At 54.5% G+C, this 24,984-nt stretch overlaps 2 protein-coding genes across 5 annotated transcripts; one reads left to right on the top strand and one right to left on the bottom strand.

Moving 5' to 3' along the window:
* On the bottom strand, window positions 5,523–12,816 carry GPR108 (G protein-coupled receptor 108). 3 transcript variants are annotated; one of them, XM_018050983.1, is made up of 18 exons: window positions 12,654–12,816; window positions 11,811–11,930; window positions 10,675–10,725; window positions 10,372–10,454; window positions 9,262–9,386; window positions 9,099–9,160; window positions 8,944–9,012; window positions 8,742–8,846; window positions 8,423–8,556; window positions 8,237–8,312; window positions 7,701–7,774; window positions 7,486–7,603; window positions 7,266–7,396; window positions 7,137–7,180; window positions 6,867–6,916; window positions 6,523–6,606; window positions 6,112–6,236; window positions 5,523–5,854 (listed from the first exon to the last, which is right to left on the bottom strand). In XM_018050983.1, exons 1-18 carry the CDS (start codon window positions 12,771–12,773, stop codon window positions 5,782–5,784), a joined length of 1,644 nt encoding a protein of 547 aa, XP_017906472.1. In that variant the 5' UTR covers window positions 12,774–12,816; the 3' UTR covers window positions 5,523–5,781. The 3 variants fall into 3 exon arrangements, with proteins under 3 accessions (XP_017906472.1, XP_013820689.2, XP_017906473.1); XM_013965235.2 differs by having other exon boundaries at window positions 9,099–9,163; XM_018050984.1 differs by lacking the exon at window positions 12,654–12,816 and adding an exon at window positions 12,086–12,429 and having other exon boundaries at window positions 9,099–9,163.
* TRIP10 (thyroid hormone receptor interactor 10) lies at window positions 15,076–24,765 on the top strand. 2 transcript variants are annotated; one of them, XM_018050977.1, is made up of 15 exons: window positions 15,076–15,206; window positions 16,373–16,488; window positions 16,573–16,629; window positions 17,486–17,633; window positions 17,711–17,773; window positions 17,985–18,089; window positions 18,180–18,308; window positions 19,081–19,227; window positions 19,403–19,597; window positions 20,670–20,837; window positions 21,100–21,209; window positions 23,506–23,638; window positions 23,864–24,009; window positions 24,099–24,220; window positions 24,350–24,765. In XM_018050977.1, exons 1-15 carry the CDS (start codon window positions 15,183–15,185, stop codon window positions 24,496–24,498), a joined length of 1,812 nt encoding a protein of 603 aa, XP_017906466.1. In that variant the 5' UTR covers window positions 15,076–15,182; the 3' UTR covers window positions 24,499–24,765. The 2 variants fall into 2 exon arrangements, with proteins under 2 accessions (XP_017906466.1, XP_017906468.1); XM_018050979.1 differs by lacking the exon at window positions 20,670–20,837.

The following is a 24,984-nucleotide window of genomic DNA, read 5'->3' on the forward strand; positions in this document are numbered from 1 at the left end:
TGGGGTTGCCTGCCCCTCCCTCAGAGCCTCAGTTAGTCCATCTGAACAAAGGGGTTGATGGCAGTTCCTGCTGCTTTTTTATTCTGGCCACTACCGAGCAGCAGGCAGGTGGGATCTTAGCTCCCCCAACCAGGGATCGAAACTGCTCCCCCACCCCCCGCATTTGAAGCGCAGAGTCTTATCCACTGGACCGCCAGGGAAGTCCCAGTTCCTGCTGTTTTGACAATTACGAGAACCCAGATGCTGTGAGAGACAGGAAGATCCCCTGGAGGAGGGCATGGCTACGCCTTCCAGTATTCTTGCCTGGAGAATCCCATGGACAGGGGAGCCTGGTGGGCTATAGTCCATGGGGCAGCAAAGAGTCGGACACTGAGCGACCGACTACACACAGATGCCTTGAAGTCCTGGGCTTGGAGGGAAGGCTCATGCCCACAGTGATGAAGGTCTGAGAAGGGTCCTACCCATGACATCCAGGAGGTGACCAGAGGGATGGAGGGGAAAGTGAACCAAGGTCTCCTGGGAGGGAAGGAAACAAGAGGAATTCTTCCAGGCTCTTTTCAGGGGAATGGATATTTGCATCCAGAAGTTTGGGAGGAGGAGGATGGGAAAGATAAGCCAGCAGGGGAGAAAGAGAAGGAGGCATTCTTGGTGTGGACCCAGGGGGAGCGAGGCTGCCTGGGCAGGTTCTAAGTGGAATATCTAGGGGATTTTTTTTTTTTTTTGGCCATGCCATATATCTTGCAGGATCTTAGTTTCCTGACCAGGGAACAAACCCAGGACCCCTGCACTGGAAGCCTGGAGTCCTAACCACTGGCCCATCAGGGATGCCCCTCTAGGAGACTCTTACACAAACAGAACATGTTTGCTTGTTGTTGTTTAGTTGCTAAGCTGTGCCCAACTCTTTTGCGAGACCATGGACTGTAGCCCACCAGGGCCCTCTGTCCGTGGGATTTCCCTGGCAAGAATCCTGAAGTGAGCTGCCATTTCCTTCTCCAGGGGATCTTCCTGGATCAGGGATTGAACCCGAGTTGTTTGCATTGGCAGGTGGATTCTTTACGGCTGAGCCGCCAGAGAAACCCAAAATATTTGTTACTTATCTGAAATACAGATTTAACTGGGCATCCTGTATTTTTTCTGGCAACCCTAGCTAGGGTGCAAATAGAACAGGGAGAGGGGCAGAAATGGGTGTGATTTCTGAGTGACGGGAGCCCAGGTGCCCCTCTCCCCTTCAGTTCTCTGCATTTGCCTTAGTATTGTTATCTCCTGGCTGCACCCCAACCCCACCCTTTCCCCACACAGGCGTGGCCACATCTGGGGGCAGCGGACATCCATCTTCCTCACCCTTCACCCCCACCCATTCCAGGATGGGTGCTACACTGCTTTCTGGGAATTTCTCTCCAGGACCTAGAGCCTGGTCCCACCTCCACCTCTCCCTCCCCATCAGCAGCCTAGGCTTCCCCTTTTCCCCTACTTGTTACTCAGTAACTTGGGTTAACCTTGACCTGATGGAACCCATCCATTTGCCCTCTGGCTCCTTTCCCCCACCTACTCATGCATATGCAAGCAGAGATACCAGGAACCCTCCACTTTGGGGAATACAGGGGCCAAGGTTTGTTTGTTTGTTTTTTCTTGAACATGCCACTCAGCTTGAAGAATCTTAGTTCCCAAACCAGGGATCAAATACAGGCCATCATCAGTGACCGTGGAGTCCTAACCACTGGACCACCAGTGAGTTCCAAGCCAGAAGTTTTGACTCCAGCTCTGCCTTCTCCCAGCCTCTGTTCCTTGCAGAACAGAGCAAGGAACCTCCCTCTGAGTTTTGGGGTGACAGCGTCTATCATCAGGCAAGCTAGTGCTCAGACAGGCGCCCAGCACTTGGTGCATGCAAGACGTACTTGCACTGTGTTTTTATTTTTACTAACTTCTGCTTCTCCTCTCTCTTGCCTTATTTCAGTGACAGCCCCTCCAGGCCTCCAAGCCAGACTTCCCTCTTCCTCTCCCTCATCCCCTGTAATCCTCCCTGGGACCCCTCGGTTGTCTCTCCCCATCCATCCTTCTTTCCACTCCTGTGGTCCCTGGCCTCCTTGCTGTAAACTCACTTCTTCCAGGTCATCTAGTCCACAGCAACTGGGGATTTTTTTCTAAAATACACCTTTGCATCCCTTCTACAAAATCATGATGCGTAATCGCGGAATGCATGCTAAGGACTGTGAACCTCTCAGTGGCAGCGTCTTATTGATTTTATGCATCTTAACTCTGCACATCTTGTTTATTCTGAGTACCTTAGGTGCTACTGTTGCTGTTTAGTCACTCAGTTGTGTCTGACTCTTTTGTGACCCCATGGGCTGGAGCTCACCAGGCTCCTCTGTCCATGGGGTTTCTTAGGCAAAATTTTGGGGTTGGTTGCCAGTTCCTTCTCCAGGGCATCTTCCCAACCCAAGGATCAAACTCAAGTCTCTTGCATTGGCAGGTGGATTCTTTACCACTGAACCACCGGGCAAGCCCATTAGGTGCTATTACTATCCCCATTTTACAGGTAAAGAAACTGAGGGCTTTGGCCAGTTGGTTAAGAGCCTCTGGCTGGTAGCAGCTGAGATTTGAAGCAGGCAGCCGGGCTCCAGAGTTTCTGATTGCTGCTGTAACAGATGATCACAGTTCTGGTGGCTTAGAACAATGTTTATTATCCTACAGTTCCGGAGAGCTGAAGTCTGAAATTGAGGTGTCAGGAGGGCTGTGTTTCTTCTGGAAGCTCTAGGGGAGAATCTGTATCAGGGCCATGCCGGCTTCTAGGGGCTGCCTCCATTCCTGGGCTCGTGGCTTCTTCCATCTTCCAAATGCATGACTCTAGGGACTTATCTTCAGTCCACGGGCTAAGACTTTGCGCTCTGAATGCAGGGGGCCTGAGTTCCATCTCTGGTTGGGGAACTAGATCCCACAGGGAGCAAATAACAGATCCTGAGAGCCATAACTAAAGATCCCACATGCTGCAACAAAAATTGGAAGATTCTGCGTGCAGCAACTAAGACCTGACACAGCCAAAAACCAAACCAAAGCAAAACTCAACGAAACAAAAAACCCACATCACTTTTCACCATCACATCTCAGTCTCTGATCCTGACCCGCCTAGGATTAGTCACTGAGTCGTGTCCATTTCTTTGTGACCCCATGGACTATAGCCCACTAGGCTCCTCAGTCCATGGGACTCTCCAGGCAAGAATACTGGAGCAGGTTGCCATTCCCTTCTCCAGGGGATCTTCCTGACCCAGGAATCATACGTGGGTCTCCTATATTACAGGCTGATTCTTGACCATCTGAGCCTCCTGTGGAGTGCCCGCCCCCCTCTTACAGGGACTCTTGTAATGACAGTGCATCCATCCAAACAATCCAGAATCATTCCTCATTCTAACATGCTTAATAGAATCACACATGGAAAGTGCCTCTTGTCATGTAAGGGGACATAGTTCCAGGCTGTGGGGATTAGGGAGGGGACAACTTGGGAAAGCCATATGCCCTAACAGACACGAAGAATAAAACATCATCCCTGGACAACCAAGTCCCTCATTGCTTTAAACTCTTCTTGCCTCCCATGGGCCCCAGCATAGAGTCCAACAATGTCTGCCTGCCTTTAGGCTTCTGCCAGTTGCTCTTGCCCTCCCCCCTGACCCCCGCCAGACCTGCAGAGGAACTTGCAATCTGTTCTGGGCATCGCCTTGCTGCAGAATTTCCTCAGCCTTCCCACTTCCTTCTTTGTCTGGCTGGGCTATATATATTCATCTGGGCCCTAGCTGGACCTGTTTCCGCTTGCAGAAACCCTTGACCCCAGCCTGATTTCCTCCCCCTGGCCCATCCATGCCTGCAGTCCCCACCAAGGAATATTTCTCAGGGCTCCAGAAGTGGTTCTGAGCTCTAGATGAAAGGTGAAGTGGGGCGGAACAAAATGCAACATGGGCGCCTGCCCACAGGTGTGTGCACAGAAGTGTGTACAGGTGCACCTCTAATCTGCACTCCTGGAGGTTGGGGGAAATTCACAAATGGTCAGGCTGTGCTGCAGGGCACTGTGCCGAGCCAGATTCCCATCATGATGTGTGATACTCAGCTCTCTGGGGTCCCCATTTTACATGAAAGGAAACAGAGAGGTTAAGCTACTTAACAGGCTACACAGCAAATGTGGGCAAGGTCGAGAGGCTTGGGGGCAAGTCTGGTGCAGAGCGGGCAGTGCATACCATGGTAAAGGGCAGCTCTGGAACCAGATTGCTGATGTTCTGAGTCTTGAGCCTTCCAAGATTTTGCTGTGTTACCTTGGGCAAGTTAAACAGTCTTTCAGTGCTTCATAAGATTTTCTAGAGTTAAAGACCCTAAAGACCCTGGAGGCTTTAGACTAGGATGTGGCACACAGCACTCAGCCTGAGCCACCTCATTTCAGTTCAGTTCGGCCGCTCAGTCGTGTCCGACTCTTTGCAACTCTATGGACTGCAGCTGCTAGGCTCCCCTGTCCATCATCAACTCCCTGAGCTTTCTCAAACTCATGTCTATCCAGTCAGTGATGTCATCCAACCATCTCATCCCTTTACCTCCTGCCTCCAATCTTTCACAGCAACAGGGTCTTTTCCAATGAGTCAGTTCTTTGAATCAGGTGGCCAAAGTATTGGAGCTTCAGCTTCAGTATCAGTCCTTCCAATGAATATTCAGGTCTGATTTCCTTTAGGATTGACTGGTTGGATCTCCTTGCAGTCCAAGGGACTCTCAAGAGTCTCCTCCAACACCACAGTTCAAAAGCAGCAATTATTCAGCGCTCAGCTTTCTTTATAGTCCAACTCTCACATCCACACATGACTACTGGAAAAACCATAGCGTTGACTAGATGGACCTTTGTTGGCAAAGTAATGTCTCTGCTTTTTAATACGCTGTCTAGGTTGGACATAGCTTTTCTACCAAGCCATATGCCCTAACACCCACGAAGAATAAAACATCATCCCTGGACAACCAAGTCCCTCATTGCTTTAAACTCTTCTTTTCTACCAAGGAGCAAGTGTCTTTAAATTTCATGGCTGCAGTCACCATCTGCAGTGACTTTGGAGCCTCCCAACAGAAAGTCTCTGTTTCCATTGTGAGAGAAATTTATTACAGTATGAAAAGGCAAAAAGATATGACACTGAGCTTCTTGTGTTCATCCAATCACCATTTTTTCCTCCCCTCCAGCCTTTGCACAGGTGGTCCCCTCATCTGGGCCTGTGCATCTCTTTCTTCTCTCTCTGCTCACCTCTGACTCCCCAGGCTGGGTCAGGACCCTGTGCTGGAAGCAGACACTTAAGTGTTGGGATTTGGGGTGGACTGTGGTCACTGCTGTGTCCTGTGTGGGGCAGGCACCCCGTGGTGGCTCAATTGATATTTATTTAATGTGCAAAGTAATGGGTACTGCAACCTCAACCTCAACCCCCGCCCCCACCCCCACCCGGGGTCTCTAAATTCCAAACAGCCTCTGCAATGCGCTCTCCAACCCCCCAAAAGGCAAGAGACCAGGGTAGCAAAACAGATGGGTCATTATTGTACAGCTGGAAGTAGGGGGTGGTCCCGGGTGGGGCCACAGTGCTCAACATCTGTGGGGGATGGGGGCTGTCTGTCGTCTTCTGAACGGGCTCCGGGAACTCTGGTCCCAGGATGCTGGGTGCTCTGTAAGCATCGGCCCCCTCCTCCCCTCACCGTCTTTAGGAGAAGCCAGAGCCGGGAATGTGTGAAGAGATGAGGAGGAAGGACGAAGGACTGTCCGAGGTGGAGACCTGATCACAACAGCTCCCGCCCGCTGGCTGTTTTGTTGACTTTGGACAGGCCTTCCCGGAACCCACAATCGGTCATTCTACAGGCAGAGTAAGGAGGTGGTCCAGGAGTTGAGGGGAACCAAGTCTCACCCTCGAAGCTCCCTAGGCCCACCTCGAGCCTCCCGGCCCCGCCCAGATCCCACCCACCTGTGCTCTGAGCCTGGCCCCCCTTTCTCCTCCCCGCTACCTAGGCCCACCCACTCAGCCCCACCACACCCACCCCAGAGCCTCCTGGCCACGCCCAGGCCACGCCCCTCGCTGCCAAAGCCCCACCCACCCCAGCCCTAGGGCTCACACTTGCTCTGTCTGCATGCCCTCCTCATCCTCCTGGGGTAGCTGGAGGTACGGGTTGTCCCTTGCGGGTTGGAACTTGTAGCCCGTGAGCACGAAGAAGGCGAGAGTGGAGCCCTCCACCAAGAGCTGGGAAGTTTGGGAGGCGGAGGTGGGGGGTGGGTGGGGGGAACGGAGGACAGCCAGCTCCTTAGCACACCCACCCTAACCCCTCCATCTGCAGTCCCTTGAAGCCCGGCCCCCTCGCCCTCCACCGATAATTCCCCAGCCCCCACCCTAAGCATCCTCAGGGGTCCTGGTGGTCTCATCCCCTCAGGGGTCGAGGGGGCGCAGTGGGAGTGAAAGGCACACGCCCCCTGCCTCCACCGCTATCGTCTGGCTCACCCTCTGCCCCTCCTGGGGCCTCTGTGCTCACCTGGTACAGCCACTGCCACTGGAAGGGCACGACCACCCGCAGCAAGATGGCGATGATCCGTGTGAAGTAGATGTAACAGATGACCTGCAGGGACGTGGGTGTACACAGGGCCACTGGGGGGTGAGACCACCGGCACCACTGAGGATGCCTGGGTTGGGGGCCAGGGGATTATCGGTGGAGGGCAGGGGGGCCAGGCTCCAAGGGACTGCAGATGGAGGGGTTAGGGTGGGTGTGCTTGCTTATGAGCTGGCTGTCGTCCGTTCCCACGGCCCCCCAACCCGCCCCCCACCCACCCGGCTCTACCACCGCCTCCCAAACTTCCCGAATGAGCAGAGGATTCCTACCATTACATAGTAATGCCGGAACAGCTTCAGCTTGGCCAGGTTCACTGCCACTGAATGGTGGGCACAGAGAGTGGGGGTCAAGGGGATGACTGTGGGGGGCAGGACGAAGGGGTCAGGGGTGGAGGAGAGGACATTTGGGGGCAGAGTGTGGAGAGGGATGTGCAAGGGAAGGTAAGTGGGAGGAGAGTCAGTCAGAGGAGGGATGGGAGGAGCATCCAGGGGTTAGCAAGAGGGACCAGCAGCCAGCGAGGGCCCCGGGCACAGCCTCACCCTTCCCATCAGTGCCAGATGCGTCCTGGAGATGCCGGATGGACCTGGGATGGAGGGAGAGACACAGGGGGCAGTCAGCACCGCCCCCACCCGTGCCCACGGTGGGGGGGGCCCAGTGGGGGTACTCACCAGACCACGGGGAAAAGGATGGTGCCACAGCAGATGAGATCCACCAGGAAGAGGATCTCCTTCCAGATACCGTAGTCGCTGGCACCCTCCTCGCGGGACTCGATGACAATGTAGGCCACATTGGCTAAGACCTGCGGGGCGGGGGCGGGCCAGATGGGCGGGGGGACTGGGCATGTGTAGCCACGCCCACCGGCTCCACCCCTGGGGCCTCCCTAGGCACCTGCAGTGGGATGACTATCCCAAAGATCTTCTTCTCCTTGTCCGACAGCACGTACTTGACAAAGGCCCAGCCGGAGCCGATCAAGGCGATGGTGATGAAGAGGAGGGCACCCTTCAGCCTGGTGGAGGGAGGTAGGAGGTGTGGTGAGATGCTGGAGGTCCAGCCCTCCCCTGTCTGCCTCCCCACCACCTTGCCCGGCAGAAAGGGGCACTCACAGATGCGTGATGTAGTGCATGACAGCGAGGCCTTCGATGGGGTGGCCCTGGCTGTTGATGAAGTAGTAGTTGATCTGGAGGTGGGTGGACGGATGGACAGTCAGACAGATGGACGGGAATGGGGAGGGTGGATGGATGGTGGTTTGGGAACATGCACAATCACTGTCGGATGGATGACCAGGAAGGGGACAGGAACGGATGGTTCCAATCAGGATGGCGTGTGGACAGAGAAAGAGACAGTCACAGCCTCGACAATGGAGGGAAGGTCATCGTCGGATGGATGGACAGACAATCAGCCTGGTTGATAGTCACAGCTGGACCCACAGATAGTTAGACTGAAAGGTGGGCCATCACAGCTGGACAGAAGGGCTGGATGGAAAGCTGGCTACAGTGAAAAAATGGATGGACACTCGGATGGACATATGGAACTCTCCAGCCCAGGGTCTGCAGAGATTTGGGCAGTGGCTTGTAGGGGCTTTTTCCTGGCCCCAGAGACTCCAGCCCACCCTACGCTGTTCCTGGCCCCAGACTCTCACACTGTGGAAGAGGAGAGAGATGCTCTTGGTGAAAGTCAGGGCTGCCATGAGCCAGTGGATCTTGAAGACGTTGTACCTGGAGGGGGAGGAGAGATGAGGGACATAAGAGAGGGGGCACTGGTCAGGGGCAGGGGTGGGAAAGTGGGGAGACAGGAGGTGGAGGACCCCCAGGGTCAAGGGCATTACGTGTTCTTGCAGAGGATGGACACCCAGAAGATGCCGGCGCCCAGGAAGCATGCAGACATGACCATGTACAGCTTGAAAAGAGGGATTTCCGCCGCTGACAGGTAGCCCTCGGGGTTCTTCTCCCGGATCATTACCTGCGGAGGGAGCAAAGCGGGACAGGGGGTTGCAGGCTAGCTCTAGACGTGCTGGGCCCTGAGTGTGAGTCTCCAGGTTCCGTTCTCTCATTTCTGATCCTCAGATTTCCTGTCTCCCTGATGCACATGGGGTCCTGGCCCACAGTGAGGGCTCCATGAACCCACTGCCCTCCCCCTCCACTCACCGTGATGTCAAACGGCTGCTCCCGGCCTGGCACCGAGTTGTCACAGTTGTGGAAGTTGAGGTTGTACTGGCCTTCCTCGGCCCTAGAGCCGATCACTACATGGAACTGAGAGGTGGGGCGGGCAGAGGGGAGAGGGGACTTCAGCTTGGGGGCGTCCCCACTTTGCAGAGGGGAGGGGCTGCAGGCATCCCCGGACACTCACACTGAAATTGTAGGAGTTGTTGAGGTGGCCGAGGCCCAACACCAGCTCCTGGTCCTTCCCACTGACACCCTGGTGGGGACAGAGTGCCTCTATGGAGCATCAGCTGCCTCCTATGGGGGCGGGGCCTTCCTCCCTCCTGCCCTGGCTTCCCATACCTGCCGGTCCCCTTGTGACCCTGTGGGTTTCGACTTGGCTTTGTCGGGTGCGGCTGTGGTCCCTGCTGGTAAAACATAGGTGAGATCAGAGATGGACAGACAGCAGAACGATGGGGGATGTATGGAGCACCCTTGCCCACCCACTCCTTCCAGCCTGACTCACCGTGGTCCACCTTGGGGATGACGATGTGCTCTGACTTCGGGAGCCCTGGTTCGGAGGGTGATTCCGGGAGGAGCCCAGCAGAGATGAATAGCTTTTTCTGCTCCCCATACTTTCGTACCTGGACCCTGGGGATGATGTGGGGAGGCTGAAGGCTGAGGTCAGGCACACCAGCTATGCTGAGGGACTCAATGGCCACTCAGGTCCTCAGGGTCTCCTCTCTGGAGGGGCTCTATCAGTGGTCATCAAGTGGCAGCATTTGGCCACCATTCATCGAGATGGCTGCCACATCCCTGTGTTGCCAGCACCAGGGATTATCTGTTACTTCGCATGACACCGAGTCACTCATTCTACTGAAGTACACCTTATTTAACAAGAAAATGCTGTCAGGCTTCCCTGGTCGTGTGTGCATGCTAAGTCGCTTCAGTTCTGTCCAACTCTTTGGGACCCTATGGACTGTAGCCCTGCAGGTTCCTCTGTCCACGGGATTCTCCAGGCAAGAATACTGGAGCAGGTTGCCATTTCCTACTCCAGGGGATCTTCCTGATCCAGAGATTGAATCTGCCTCTCCTTCACTGGCAGGTGGATTTTTATCTGCCGTACCACCGGGGAGGGCTGCCCTGGTGGCTCAGTGGTGAAGAATCCACCTGCCAAATGCAGGGGAGATGGGTTCAGTCCCTGGTCTGGGAGGATCCCCTATGCCACGGAACAGCTAAGCCCATGCGCCACAAGCACTGAGCCTGCGTTCTAGAGCTCACCTGCCGAACCTACTGAAGCCTGAATGCCCTAGAGCCCGTGCTCCGCAATGAGAGATGCCATAGGAATGAGAAGCCGGAGCATCTTGAGTAGAGAGAGAGTAGCTTCTGCTCGCCACTAGTAGAGAAAGCCTATGCACAGCAACCCAGAAAGACCTTCTGCGCAGCAACGCAGAAAGACCCAGTGCAGCCAAAAATAAATAAATAACAAAAATATAACAACAACAAAAGCGAGTGGCTTTCTCCAAAGGCATCAAGGTTCTTTCTGGCTGGTTCTCATTCCACCTGATCAGCTCACATGGGTATCACAACGAGGGACACCCCAGTGATGGATCTTTAGGGTAGCCCCCATACTCACTGCAGATCCTTGGTGTTGATGAGGAAGAGAACCAGGAGGCTGCTACTGTTTTTCCGGAGAGGACATTCATGGGAGTCCCGGTTCTGGAGGGTGGGCAGTAGGGAGCTTTGGTTACCCCCACCCACTTGTCCAGTCCCACCATTCCTCCCTCCCCATCCCCTCCCCCTTCCCCGGGGCAAGGGTGAGTCTCTCCCTTCCTCCCTGGGAGAGGACAGGCGCCTTCAAAGGCCAACAGACAACCATCCCCTTCCTCTGCCTCTGCCTCTCCACCCTCCTCTCGCCACTTCCACCCCTACCACTCACTGAGTAGGAGTGAATGCTGCCAGATCTCACCCGGGTCAGACTGAACCCCACCTGGCAAGTGGAAAGAAAAGAGACTGTGAGGTGAGGGACGCCAGCAAGGACACAGATAGATAACCTCGAATTTCCTTAATACCTACTAAGGGGGAGATCCTGCATTCACTGACTTTTCCCACTTGCCCCCAGCACCCCAATCCTCTTCCTTTAACTCCTACCCACTCGACTGGGATGTCATTTCCTCCAGGAGACCTTCACTGGTTCCTCTCCCCCCACCCCCAATTTAAAATGATGATGTAAAAAATAAACGGAATGTTTACGGCTTCCTGCCTTGGGCTCTTGAATCCAACACACTTGGATCTATGTCCAAACTCTGGGACTCTGAGTAAGCCACATACCTCTGAGTCTGTACAAACACCTGTACAATTTGGTTTACAGGTGTAATATTTTCACAGGAATCCTGAAAGGTGGCTATGACAGAACAGACTCATGGAAATTGATTTGCAGTATATGGGTACCCAGCAGGGGTTCAATAACACTAGCCTCTTATTTTGACTGCAGGAATTGGGGCTGTCCCGTTCACTGGTAGGCTCCCCTCTCACCAGCTCAGTGTATAGCCTGAGAAATTATTCCTCAGTTGCTGCTAAGTCAAGTCAGTCGTGTCCGACTCTGTGCGACCCCATAGATGGCAGCCTACCAGGCCTCCCCCCCCCCTTCCCCCCCCGCACCGTCCCTGGGATTCTCCAGGCAAGAACACTGGAGTGGGTTGCCATTTCCTTCTCCAACACATGAAAGTGAAAAGTGAAAGTGAAGTCGCTCAGTCAAGTCCGACTCAGCGACCCCATGGACTGAAGCGTACCAGGCTCCTCCGTCCATGGGATTTTCCAGGCAAGAGTACTGGAGTGGGTTGTCATTGCCTTCTCTTCAGTTACAGATGAGCAAATATTCCTCAGTTACAGATGAGCAAATATTCCTCAGTTACAGATGAGCAAATAGAAACTCAGAGAGACCAAAGGAATGGCCCATGATCACAAGGGTGAGGCAGAGCTAGGATGTGAATCCAGAATTTGGGGAGAGTGGGTGGGCTCAGAAACTCGTCGTGCACCTCTCCCTCCTCCAGCAAATTTCCCAAAGCCCCTCACCAGCGGGGGCTTCTCTTCTGTATCCTGGCGGCCTAGCCTCAGGAGGCTCAGATTCACCTCCAGGGAGCCGTTGGTGTAGAAACCAAAGCTGTTCAGTTGGATGTCTGCTCGCTTCTCCCCCTGCCGGAGACCAAGGAAACAGAGACAGTTCAGACTTCCCACCAGCCCAGCCCCAGGGCTCTGGCACGAGGTTCCGCCAAGGGCTTCGGCCCCCTCCCGGTATGTCTGTATTTAGGACAGGTTCAAAGGGTGACGGGAGAGGAAGAGAGGGCCACCTCTGTAGGCCATGACCCCAGACCAATTCCAGGTAAGCACAGAATGGTTCGGGATCCTCTGGCCACCATTCGGAGAGTCCAGGAAGAGAAGGTCTGGGATACGTGGAATTCTCCCTACGAGGTGGTATCACCCGTAAAGCAGAGTTACGCATCTTGGGGACCCTGGTCCTCAATTCTCGGAAAATTTTTAGATTCAAACTGAGTCCCCAGGATCCCAATTAGTACTCCCATTCTAGAACCCCCAGGGACTTCCCTGGGCGGCGTCAAGGGTCCCTAGCAGCCCCAAAACGATCCCAAGAATTTAAAGGCCTCAGAGTCCTGGGTCCCCAGAGGTGAAGCTCCACCCGCTGTGGGCTAGGGACGACCCCAGGGCAGCAGGCAAGGCAATTTCAAAAGAACCACTGAGGGGGATCCTCTGGCGAGACCACTCCTGGCCTGAAGCAGGGGCGCTGGACCTCTCCATTCCGCAGAAGGAGCGGGGGAGGCAGGACGAGACCACTCCAAGCTAGGGGCTTTTCCGGGCCAAAGCTGGGCCCCGCACCCCAGACCGCCACGCGGCGGGACTTACCGTCAGCGTCAGCCGGTGAATGCGTCCAGAGGAACCGCCTAACAGCAGCAGCAGAAGTAGCCACGGCCCCCATTCCGCGGGGCTCCCACGACCGAGCCCCCTCCTCTCTCTCACTGCCATCTCTGGAGCCACCGCCCTTGACACCGCCTCTGACGCCCCCAGGCCCGCCTACCAGTGAGCCAATCGCCGCACGGTGGGGGCCGACCCTTCTGCTTTTTGAGCCCTTCCAGCCAATCACCGATTGCCTCCTCTCGTGCCCGCCCCCTGTAAGACACCAAATGGACAGCACCAGTCCCGAATGGGAATGTTAATATTGCTTAACCCCGCCTTCACGCCCACCAATCACTAGAAAGATTGTCCCGGATGTAAGTTGATAAACAGTTCATCCAACCAATTGTGATGGAGCCGATTTCCTTCCCTGAAGAGGAGTTCCTCCACCCACTCTTAACTGACAGATCCGTTCAGAACTACATTACCCAGAACGCAAAGTTGGAGGGGGTGGGGCAGCAAACAACTCAATGGGGGCATACAATAAACTACATCTCCCAGTATCCCTAAAGACAGACTTCCCTCTTTCCCCCTGGGGATGTGGCTCCCAGCCAAAGCTCAGGCTTTTAGTAAACACTTGCATTTGCTGAAGCCTGTCTTGTTTTCCTAATCTTGCTGATCCACTGAGAGGCCAAAACCTGGCCCCAAGCTAAATCATGACCCTGGAATGACCTTTGATCCCAGACTGAGTTACCAGGCTTAGGCGGACGCTTCTATCCTGGAGTGAGGCCACTGGACGGAGTCCCATCCCCAGAACCCAGGACAATCTTGATTCAGGCTGAACCGCAACACCAGGCTGAGCGCCTACCTGCAGCTAAGTCCTGATCTCAGCTGAAACGCAGCTCTCCCTTCCCCTTTTACTCTCAGCCTATACTGAGCCTTAATCTCTGGCTGAGTTTACACCTAGACAGATCTCAGATAAAGACTGAGCCCTGACCTCAGATTAAGACAGACCTGTGGTCCTTCGTTTGAGTCCCAGGCCTTCGACTAGTGGCTCACCCCTCTCCTAAACCTCCGATCTTAGTCAGGTTCCATCCCAGTTGTGGTGCCCCCTGGGATGAATCCCAATTTCAGTTGAGACCCCAACTCCCAGGCTGAGCCGCTGAGTTCCAGACCCCAGGCTGAGTTTCTGACTTGATCTGACCCTCTAACCTCTGGCATGCATGCTCAGTAACTCAGTAATGTCCGACTCTTTGTGACCCTATGTACTGTAGCCTGCCAGGCTCCCCTGTCCATGGGATTTCCCAGGCAAGAGTACTGGAGTGGGTTGCCGTTTCCGTCTCTGTTTAACCTCTGGAGCCCGTCTATTTTGCAATTTGAAGTTTTCTAACTCGGAAGCCACCAGCAGGTGGGGCCAGGTCCCCGCAGAGCCGTCTATCCCATTGTGGGTTACTAGAGCTATCTATCCTCCTAGCCGTGTTGTGACTTCTTGTGTCCTGGAAGACGGGGCTCAGAGTCTGACTTGTCCCAGGGGGTCTAATGCCCTCAGCCCCAGCAGGGCGACTGTCACCTCTGTAACCAAAGAGAAAGCACCAAAGGCAGAAGAGGATGGGAATGGGGGGAGGTTGCTGCTTGGATCTCGCCCCTTTCATCCCAGTGCCTCAAAGGGATTAACAGTGTGTGAACTGACTTTTATGAGAGAGGTGACAGACTTCCAAGCCCAAGGGTTCGAGGAGCGGGGGAGTGGTGGAGTAGGAATACTAGGGTCTGTGCAAACTATTAAACCTGATTGCGCCTTAATGGATGAGACTGGGAAATGGGCAGGTGCAAGCTCGAACTGTACGGGAGCTGAGGAAAGGCCTGGGCCTGGCGCCCCAAGGACAGCCCGTCCTCAGTTTCCCGGCGCAGACTTTAGGGAGGGAGGCAGGATGCGGTAGGGGCGCTAATGGACCCGGCCTTGGCGGAGGCGCGTCCTGGACAGGATCGAAGTCCTCCCATCCGCCCTGTGGCCGGAGGGACCAGACCATTAGTGGGACGAACGTAGACGTCTGGAGCCAGGCCGGCCCTCAAGAGCGGGGTGACCTCAGTTCTCCCTGCGATAGAGTGGGGGGAAAACCTCTTGGGTTGGGGTTTTAGTGTCTTGGCCCTTTAATGAATGATTGAAAGGAAAGAGGAAAAGAAAAACTGTCCAGGGCGGGGCAGGGATGGGGTGGACAAAAGGGTCCCAGGGGATTTGGAAAATGGATGGGGGTCCTTTAAGGGGTCTGTCTGTCCAGTGGCGTCGGGTGGCGCGCATTCCTTTAAGAAGGGGCGGGGCGTCCGTTGGGCCCCGCCTCCTTGGAGGGGGTCTTGCTTTCAGGGGGCCGTGCCAGGGCTCCAAGAGTGCGGGGGCGTGGCAGAGTGTACGGGGCGTGGCAGAGCTTGGAGTGGGCGGGGCCTTAGCGAGGCGGGGTCGGGCTCCTCGCCCTGGGCTGAGTCTCCCGGCGGCGGCGGGCGGCAGGGACCGGGTGCGGTGGAGGCGTCGGCCGCGGCGGGAGCAGCATGGATTGGGGCACCGAACTGTGGGTGAGTCCGTTCCGCTTGACTCCAAGTTCCTCCCTTCCTGGGGTCCAGACCCACGATTTGCCCCTTAAGTACCCCAGCGGGATCTCTGCGCGTTCCCTTCCACCGACCCCTGGAATCCCCTCTCTCCGCGGAGTTTCCCAGGGCGGTTCAGGACGCCCCGGAGCGGAGGGCGACCTTTAAGGAGCCGCGTAGGGAAACTGAGGTACGGGGTTCATAGTGAGGAGGGCAGAAGAAGTTCTGGGACCAGGCCTGAGCAGCCGGGAGAGGTCACCTATTTTGAGCGCCCTGACTGGGCCGGCGGCTTATCTTACGGCCCCTGGGTCCCTGCCCGCCGTCCTCCTGTCCGGCTGGGGCGGGGGAGGGGGCCCTCTGGCCACTTCCAACCCCACGTGGGACCTGGAAGTCCAAACCGCCCTCGCGTCGCCTCTAATCTACAATTAGGGAATTGGGACGCTGTAGGGGGGAGGGGGCTGCGAGCCTCGGCCTCAGCCCCCTCCCCCAGCCCTCCTTAGGCACTGGGAGGGGCCGCCACCAATCGCCTCGAACCTATGCCCTGGAAGCCCCAGAATTTTTTCCCCCTTTCCTAGCCGGAACCTCTGACGCCTCCTCTTTCTGGGGGCGGTGGTACTCCTGGGTTCCTGGGTGCCCTGGGTTAACTAGATCGTCCCCCCTACACCAACTCTGGGATTTCTTTTGGAGGTAAAGTGGAGTCAGTGAGGAAAACTGAGTCGCCCCTGGGGGACCCTGGGAAGCCTGGCGACCGGGGGAACCTAATGCCCGCGCTCCGACCATTCTGGGGCCCCCCCAAGCTGCAGGGAACCCTGCCCCTCTGGCCCTGACTCACGGCAGACCGGCCGGATTTTCCGGAATCTAGGGGGGATTAGGGGACCCGGGGCAGGGGGAGTGGCCTTGCCCCATTCCACACCCCTCCTGGAGCCGGGAGAGGGGACCCTGTAGTCCGGCTGGGGCCCCGCCCCAGTTCTCTGGCCCTTCCCGGGAAGGGGAGGGGGTTCCCGCCGGTTTCCTGCCTCCCCCCGCGCCGCTCCGGGGCGGGGCCGGGAAGCCACTCCTTCTTGGAGCTCGGAGCCAGGAGGCTCCCCTGCCGCTGGGTTGGCGGCTGTGGGGTCCCCGGGTCCTGACCTTGGTCCTCCCAATCCCCCTGCTAGGATCAGTTTGAGGTGCTCGAGCGGCACACGCAGTGGGGTCTGGACCTGTTGGACAGATACGTGAAGTTCGTGAAAGAGCGGACAGAGGTGGAGCAGGCTTATGCAAAGCAACTGCGGTGAGACCCTAGAGTGGCCGCGCCCTGGGGTTAGGGGGAGCGGTTGGAGGACTGGGGGCTCAGCCTTCCTGCCTCTCTCCGTAGGAGCCTGGTGAAAAAATACATGCCCAAAAGACCTGCCAAAGATGACCCTGAATCCAAGTAAGAACGAACACCGGATGGATACAGAGCTAGATTTGGGAGGGCCGAGGGTATGGGACCCACTTCCTCTCTCTCTCAAGCTGGGCTCCCGCAAACAGATCCCTCACTTCTCACCCCAGTTCCACCTAGAGGCGTGAGCTTGGATGCAGGAACCGAATTACCTGGCTTGGAATTCTAAATCCACTACTTTCCAGCTGAACTGCTTTGACCACTTGACTTCAGTTCTCAGCCTCCGTTTACCTCACCTATTAAATGGGAGAGGCTCCCACAGTTATTAAATGTCTCTGGGCAAGTGACTCACGTTGTGAGCCTTGGTTTTCCTCTCCTGTGAATTGGGGATGATGATGTCCTTGTAGAGGCTCATATGAAGATTAAGATAGTGTGTTAAAACAATGCCTGGCTCATTTCACTTTATTCCAGTTCCAGAAACCCCCAGAGCTCTAGAAAGCAAAAGATTTTCTGGTCGCTTGTTTGGAGGCAATCTCAAGACCTGAACTGACATGAAGTTAATTAAGTTTATTAGGGTCTTTTGGATTTTATCTCACTTATGTGAATACTAATACTTCTTGCAAAAGCATTTATAGTATTTGATTATACGATGCTGCTACTGACACCACGAGAGTGATGCAAAAAGATGGTGTAAGCATCGCATCCCCTTTCTAAGACCTCCCCAAATTTTGAGAATTCTGAGTTTCTGTGTCCCCCTCGAGGGTTGAGGGTGTGGGCCAGAATTTATTGTTGCTTCTGGGGTGAATGTTTTGGGGCTCACGCTTTTTCATATGGAGGTGGGTCTGGGGGCTTGTGGCTCCCAGGGGTCCTGACCCTCAGCCCCTGTCCCCCCTCCACCCCACCCCAGGTTCAGCCAGCAACAGTCCTTCGTGCAGATTCTGCAGGAGGTGAATGATTTTGCCGGCCAGCGGGAGCTGGTGGCCGAGAACCTCAGCGTGCGTGTATGTCTGGAGCTGGCCAAGTACTCGCAGGAGATGAAACAGGAGAGAAAGATGGTGGGTGACCCCTTCTCTGGGGCTTCCCAAGGGTCCCCTGACATCAGGGTGAGCCTTATCGCCCCCTCTTCCCACAGCACTTCCAAGAAGGTCGTCGGGCCCAGCAGCAGCTGGAAAGTGGCTTCAAGCAGCTGGAGAATGTGAGTCTGTGGGTGTGGAGAAGCGAGGCTCTGGCCCCGAGCAGCTGGGTGAGGGTTGTCGATTCACTTAATCTGGCCTGGACCCCTCCTCTCCTGTGGGTTTCCAAGCTGCCTGTTGTCCCCACCCTGACTCCCAGTTGCTGGTGACTTCCCCCCAGTCCCTGAAACCGTGGCAGGCGGTTCCTTCATTCCGGTTCTGTCCCCAACACAGAGTAAACGTAAATTTGAACGGGACTGCCGGGAGGCTGAGAAGGCAGCCCAGACCGCTGAGAGGCTTGACCAGGATATCAACGCCACCAAGGCTGATGTGGAGAAGGTGCCTATAGGGTCTGAGACAGGCTTGGGGGTCAGGGTTCGGCAAGGCCAGAACTGGGCTATGACCCTCCCCCACCTCGATATTCCTCAGGCCAAACAACAAGCCCACCTTCGGAGTCACATGGCAGAAGAAAGCAAAAATGAGTATGCAGCCCAACTACAGCGCTTCAACCGTGACCAGTCTCACTTCTATTTTTCCCAGATGCCCCAGATATTTGATGTGAGTGCTACAAACCCCAGTCCCACCTTCCCTAGAGAAGCCCAGAGTTAACCAACTCCTACACATTTGTCAAAACCCCACCTGTAATGCCCTAATCTCTAAATTGAAAAGGAGTTAGAACCAAATAGTCAGTGTTCTCCAATTTTATTCAAGCTGTTCTTTCTGCCAAGGATGTCGTTCTTTCCTTTTGTAATTCCTACGTTCTTCCAAGCCCCAATTGTAACAAACCCTCTGAAAGATCTCAAATTTCCCTTCTCCTGTTTCAGCTCTGTACTCTACTCTCTATCCCAACACTGAGACTGGCAGTATCTGTGTTGGGTCTGCTTTTTTCTTGAAATTCCTGGCTGTGTTTTTTTCTTAGTATATTTAAAAAATTAATTAGGCTGCACCTTGTCTTAGCTGTAGCATGTGGGATCTAGTTACCTGACCAGGGATTGAACCTGGGCCCCTTGCGTTGGGAATGCAGTGCCTTAGCCATTGGACTACCGGGGAAGTCCCTTCCTGGCCACATTTTCACCTCCTTTGAGAAGCCTTTCCTGACTCCCTAGGCAAAGGGAGGGCCTCAGATTCCTCTCTGACATCTCCCTGGCCTCTGAAATTTCTCCCCTGACCACACTGAGCTGGAAGTCTCTGTGTTCAATTCTGTGTTTTCCCTGCTAAACTGGGCTTGGGGCTGTGGTCAGTGTGGGGCTCCATTATGCTCAGGAGGGAATCACTCTGCCACCAGCCTCTCGATCAATGCCCCTGAGAACTGTGCCCCCCGTCTCTACAGAAGCTGCAGGACATGGATGAGCGGCGGGCCACCCACCTGGGGGCTGGTTACGGGCTCCTGTCAGAGACTGAGCTGGAGGTGGTACCCATCATCGCCAAGTGTTTGGAGGGCATGAAGGTGGCCGCAGATGCTGTGAATGCCAAGAACGTGGGTGCCTGGTCCTGGCAGTGGACCAAGGGGGACAAGCAGTGGTTGGGGGTGGTGTGCAGAAGTAGGAATCCGAAGGCTGGACCCCCAGTCTTGCCCAGGGGTGGTGTGCAGAAGTAGGAGTCCGAAGGCTGGACCCCCAGTCTTGCCCCTGATTGCCCTTCACCATCCCCAGGATTCCCAGGTCCTAATTGAGCTGCACAAGTCAGGCTTTGCCCGACCGGGTGACGTGGAATTCGAAGACTTTAGCCAGCCCATGAACCGCGTGCCCTCGGACAGCAGCCTGGGTACCCCCTCCGATGGACGGCCAGAGCTCCGAGGCACGAGCCGCAGCCGGGCTAAACGCTGGCCATTCGGCAAGAAGAACAAGGTGGGGGCCGGGGCCCTCAGGGTGGAGGGCTGGGTGTGAGTGGGGACAGCAGGGGCCCACACTGAGTCAGCCCCAGCCTCCGGAACGCTGAGTCCCGGGCAGGAATTTTCCTCTTGGCTGCTGGCCCGGGCTGGAGGGAAGGAAGGCGGCTGGGCCATTGGTCTCGAGTCCCCCGAGGCTGGGGGGGGGGGGGTGGGGAGGGAGATGGGGGTGGGGGGGCGGATTGACGGGGAAGGGCCTGTGGCGTCTGTCTGCTGCTTCTTAGGAGGCTGAGAGAAGAGACCTGCTTTAGGGTTCGGGGCTGGGTGAGGGCTTGGGACACCAGCCCTAGGGACTCCCCTTGAGTCTCTTCAACCCTATGATGAGTCATTGGGCTCCCTAACCTCAGGCTGGTTTTTCTTGGGGGGATTTTTGGCTTTCAATGTCAGGCACATACCTGGACACCCCTGGTTTATACCTTTGACAACCCCCTCCTCTGCCCAATTTATACCTTTGACTCCTGCTTCATACTTTTGATCCCTGTAGACATACGCTTTGAATCCCCTAGCTTAAACCCCGGCCGTAGCCCTTTTGGTATTTCATGCCTTTGACCCTTCTCTTAGCTTGCCCTTGACATCTATGGCCCATTTTCGTCTGAGACCTTGATTTCTGCATGACTCTCCCTCCACCTTCTAGACTGTGAGCCCAGAAAGCTGGGGATGAGGGTGGGGTAGAGAAACATGGGCCTCCCTGTGCCCCCAGCCTCCATTCTAGAAACTGGACATAAGATGCAAGGGAGGTGGGAAGTGTAGGGAGGTAGAGGGGGAGGGGTCTGGCTTTCTGGCTCACAATCTAATGCCCTCCCGCCATCTCCCAGATTTTTGTGTTGCTCTTTGCATGCATTTTCTGTGTGTGTGATTGTGCATCTTGAGTTGTGGTTTTCTTACTTTTTTTTTCTTTTCTCCATTTGGTTTTTTTTTTTTCTTTTTTCTTTATTGCGTCCATCCGCCGTCCATCCGTCCGTCCATCCGTCTTTGTTCTCTACATCCTCCCGACCCTTCTGACCCATGCCTTCCCTGGCCCCTGCCGGTAGCCGTGCCCCCCACCTCTCTCCCCCCTGGGGGGCCCCCTGCCCTCGGCATTACCTAATGGACCCCCGTCCCCCCGCTCCGGCCTCGACCCCTTGGCCATACTGAGCGAGATCAGTAAGTCGGTCAAACCGCGGCTAGCATCCTTCCGCAGCCTTCGAGGCAGCCGTGGGGTAAGTGAGGCCTCTGGGGGAGGAGGAGGGGGCGGCCCCAGCCCGCCCAGCGGCCGGGTGGCGGGACCCTGGGCTCGCTTCCTGCCGCAGGCTGGGCCCCCTCCTTCCAAGGCCCCACCTGGACCTGCTTCGCTCTGTGCATGGCCTTGCCCCCCAAGAACCTTGGGCAGGGAGGAAGGTGGACTTGGTGTGTCTTAGGCCTGTCTTAGACCTGGGAGCTCGAATTCTGTGTTCCGGAACTCAGTCCTCTTCCACCTTGCAGACAGTGGTGACTGAGGATTTCAGCCACTTGCCCCCGGAGCAGCAGAGAAAGCGACTGCAGCAGCAGCTGGAAGAACGGAACCGTGAACTACAGAAGGAGATGGACCAGAGGTAAGGTGAGGGGCTGAGCAGGTAAGGAACAAGGTGAAAGGATAAATGAATCACACTGAAATGGTACCCAAAGATCTCCTTTCTAACAAACCCCAGGCCCGAATGGGTTTAGAAGGTGAATTGCAAGTAGAAGACTGAAGTGACTTAGCAGCAGCAGCAGCAGCGAGGAGAAGAAGCAGTTTCTTCCCACCTTATACAAGTCATTCTAGGAAACAGAGAAAGAGTGAAAGGGACTTCCCTGGAGGTCCGGTGGTTAAGACTGTGCTGCCAACACAGGGAGCACAGGTTCAATCCCTGGTCAGAGAATGAAGATCCCACATGCTGCCAAAAAGATTGGGAAAAAAAAAAAAAGAGTGAAAGCTGCCAGTTCATTTAGGAGGCTGGTGGAATCTCAGTTCCAAAACTGAGTTAGCAAGAATTCAAGAAAATAAAATTATGGATTTATTTAATTAACTTAATGATCTTAGATTACAAAATCCTAGCCAATCCAAGTCCAGCAATGTATTAAAAACAGTATTACATCATGTGGTGATGGTGATTGCCCAACTCCATGAATGAATTTCATGCCATGGAATTGTACACTTAAAAATAGCACAAATGGCAAATTTTATATTATATATATACCACAATAAAGAATAATAATAAAAAACAAACAAAAAAAAATCATGATCAGTGGGGTTAGTCCAGAATGCAAAGATGGTTCAATATCAAAAACATCTATGAGTCTTATTCACTCCATTAATTGGCTAAAAGAAAAAAAAGCATATGGTTTTTTCATTTAATAACTCAAAACACTCACAATATTAACAATAAAAAAACCTGCCAGATTAAAAAAAAAATCTTTCCTCAAACTTTCCAAGTAGCAAGATTCTCTTCCCAGTCCTCTTACATAATAAGAATGACGTTTGCCACTTGCAGATAGGGAGCCAAATGATATTTTGCTGTTTTGCACAGAACTTCTTGTACAAAATGGCTTTTATTGGTATAAAGTTCCATTTGATTATTGTTCCTGAGTGTTTCGTTTTTGTTTTTTGTTGTTTTTTTTTTTTTTAATTTTTGGCTGCACCCCGAGCAGCATCCTGAGTCTTCGTTCCCTACCAGGGATGGAACCTGTGCCCCCTGCAGGGGAAGTGCAGACTCTTAACCACCAGACCACCAGAGAGGTCCCCATTCCTGAGGTTTTTATGATGTCGAGGTTACTGGTGCATGCTCTGGAGTCCAAACGGACTGGCCTTTATTCTAGTTCTTTCCAGTTTCCTCATCTGTAATGAGCATCAGGTATTAAGACTGGGAAGAAGTTGAATCCAGGTTTGTCATCGTCCAGAGGTCCATGCGTGTAACAATTACCGCCTGTATATATAGACATGGAAGAAGCAGGGACGGGAGACTAATGATAATAATAATAATACCTAGCATTTATAGAGTTTCTAACTCCTTACATGGATCATTAGAATTCCTGTTTTCCTGAGAGACTGTGATACACATAGGAGACAATGTGTCTCCTACCTGAGAGGTAGGATCCACATAGTTCTGTTTAGTGCTGTATTTCTAATGCTTAGGATGGGTTTCTGGTATGCCATATGCTCTCAGTATGAAAATCTGAAAGTGTTAGTTGCTCAGTTATGTCAGACTCTTTGTGACCCCCATGAACTGTAGCCCTCCAGGCTCCTCTGTCCATGGAATTTTCAGGCAAGAATACTGGAGTTGGTTGCCATTTCCTCTGCAGGGAATCTTCCTGACCCAGGGATCAAACCTGCATGTCCTGTATCTCTTGCATGGGTGGTTCTTTACCACTAGTGCCACCTGGGAAGCCCCCTATATACACTCAGTTCAGTTCAGTTCAGTTCAGTTCAGTTCAGTCTCTCAGTCGTGCCCGACTCTTTGCACTACTATGTATAAGATAGATAACTAATGAGAACCTACTGTGTAGCACAGGGACCTCTACTCAGTGCACGGTGGTGGACTAAATGGGAAAGAAATCCAAAAAAAGAGGGGATGTATGTATACATGTGAGCTGATTCACTTTACTAACGCAACATTATACAGCAACTATACTCCAGCATAGTTATACTCCAGTAAAGGCACTGCTCTCATCTTCACAACACATATAGATACCATTATTCTCCTTTCACAGACAAGCCTACTGAGACACAGTTTTGGAACAACTAGGAAATGCCCGCTCTGGGATTTGAATCCAGGCTATGAAGCACTGGCTGAGCTCCCTGAAGCAAAGCCCATCTTTTTTTGTTTGTTAAATCACATGGATTTCTTTCTCCTCCATCTGTTCTCACCCTAGGGAGGCCCTGAAGAAAATGAAGGATGTGTATGAAAAGACACCCCAGATGGGAGACCCAGCCAGCTTGGAACCCCGGATCACAGAAACCCTGAACAATATCGAACGGCTGAAACTGGAAGTACAGAAGTATGAGGTCAGGGCAGACCCTGGGGAGAGGCGGGGCCGGCAGGCCTGGCTGAGTCACTGCCTGGTGGGGACGGGGAGAATGAGGGACAGGGAGGTGTAGGTGGTGGGGGCTCCAGCTGTTTCTCATCACTGCCTCTGGTGTACATGGGTGATCTCAGGAAACGTCCAGGCCCAGAGTGGGCTGACCCCAGAGCCTGGCCCTGGAGCTGAGTGTGCGGTCCCCTCCTTTCAGGCTTGGCTGGCAGAAGCTGAGAGCCGAGTCCTAAGCAACCGGGGAGACACCCTGGGCCGGCACACCCGGCCTCCAGACCCCCCAGCCAGCGCGCCACCGGACAGCAGCAGCAACAGCAACAATGGATCGCAAGAGAACAAGGAGAGGTGAGCAGGGAGGCTAGGGTGGGTCTGTCCCCAGAGCCGGGACCCTGGTAAGGGGTGCCTATTCTCACTGCTTTTCCTTCTTCAACCAGCTCTGAAGAGCCCCCCTCTGAGGAGGGTCAGGACGCCCCCATCTACACAGAGTTTGATGAGGAATTTGAGGAGGAGCCCGCCTCCCCCATTGGTCACTGTGTGGCCATCTACCACTTTGAAGGTATGGACAGCCTGAGTGGTACATTGGTGACTTTGGTGGGGGATGGGGGCAGGGGAGGGTGGCATTTGGGGCTAGACTCTGTTGAGATCTGCCTCCAGCAGACCTGAGCCCACTGCCACTCTGTGACAGGGTCCAGCGAGGGCACCATCTCCATGGCTGAGGGCGAGGACCTCAGTCTCATGGAAGAAGACAAAGGCGACGGGTGGACCCGGGTCAGGCGGAAACAGGGAGGTGAGGGCTATGTGCCCACCTCTTACCTCCGCGTCATGCTCAACTGAACCCTGCTGGAAGCAGGAAGAGGGGGGCTGTTGGCTGCTGCTTCTGGGCCACGGGGGGCCCCAGGACCTACGCACTTTATTTCTGCCCCCGTGGCTTTGGCTGAGACCTGTGTAACCTGCTGCCCCCCACCCCCACCCCCTCACTCCTCTCCCCAGATGGACCCGCTGTGCCTTCTACCATTGATGTACATACTCATGTTTCGAATCTTTTTTCTTCCTGCCGCTCGGCTAGGGTCATTTTGTTTTATATAAAAAATGATGAAAAACTCTTGGAGTCTGTGGCTTACTAGGAGGTTTGGATACTGGGGCTGGATATTCAAACACCACCCTCCTTAAGGGCCACACAGGGAATGAGGAAGTGGCAATGAACCTGGGTACACCTTGGATAAACTCTGCCCCTTGCTGGGAGTCGAGTGTTTGTCTGTGACTCCGGTAGGGAGGAGGGTGCTGGATGTCACCCCTTTGGTGTTCCCTGCAGCTCACATC

The sequence above is a fragment of the Capra hircus genome, chromosome 7 (genome assembly GCF_001704415.2).
Source record: "Capra hircus breed San Clemente chromosome 7, ASM170441v1, whole genome shotgun sequence".
NCBI classification, from domain to species: Eukaryota; Metazoa; Chordata; class Mammalia; order Artiodactyla; family Bovidae; genus Capra; species Capra hircus.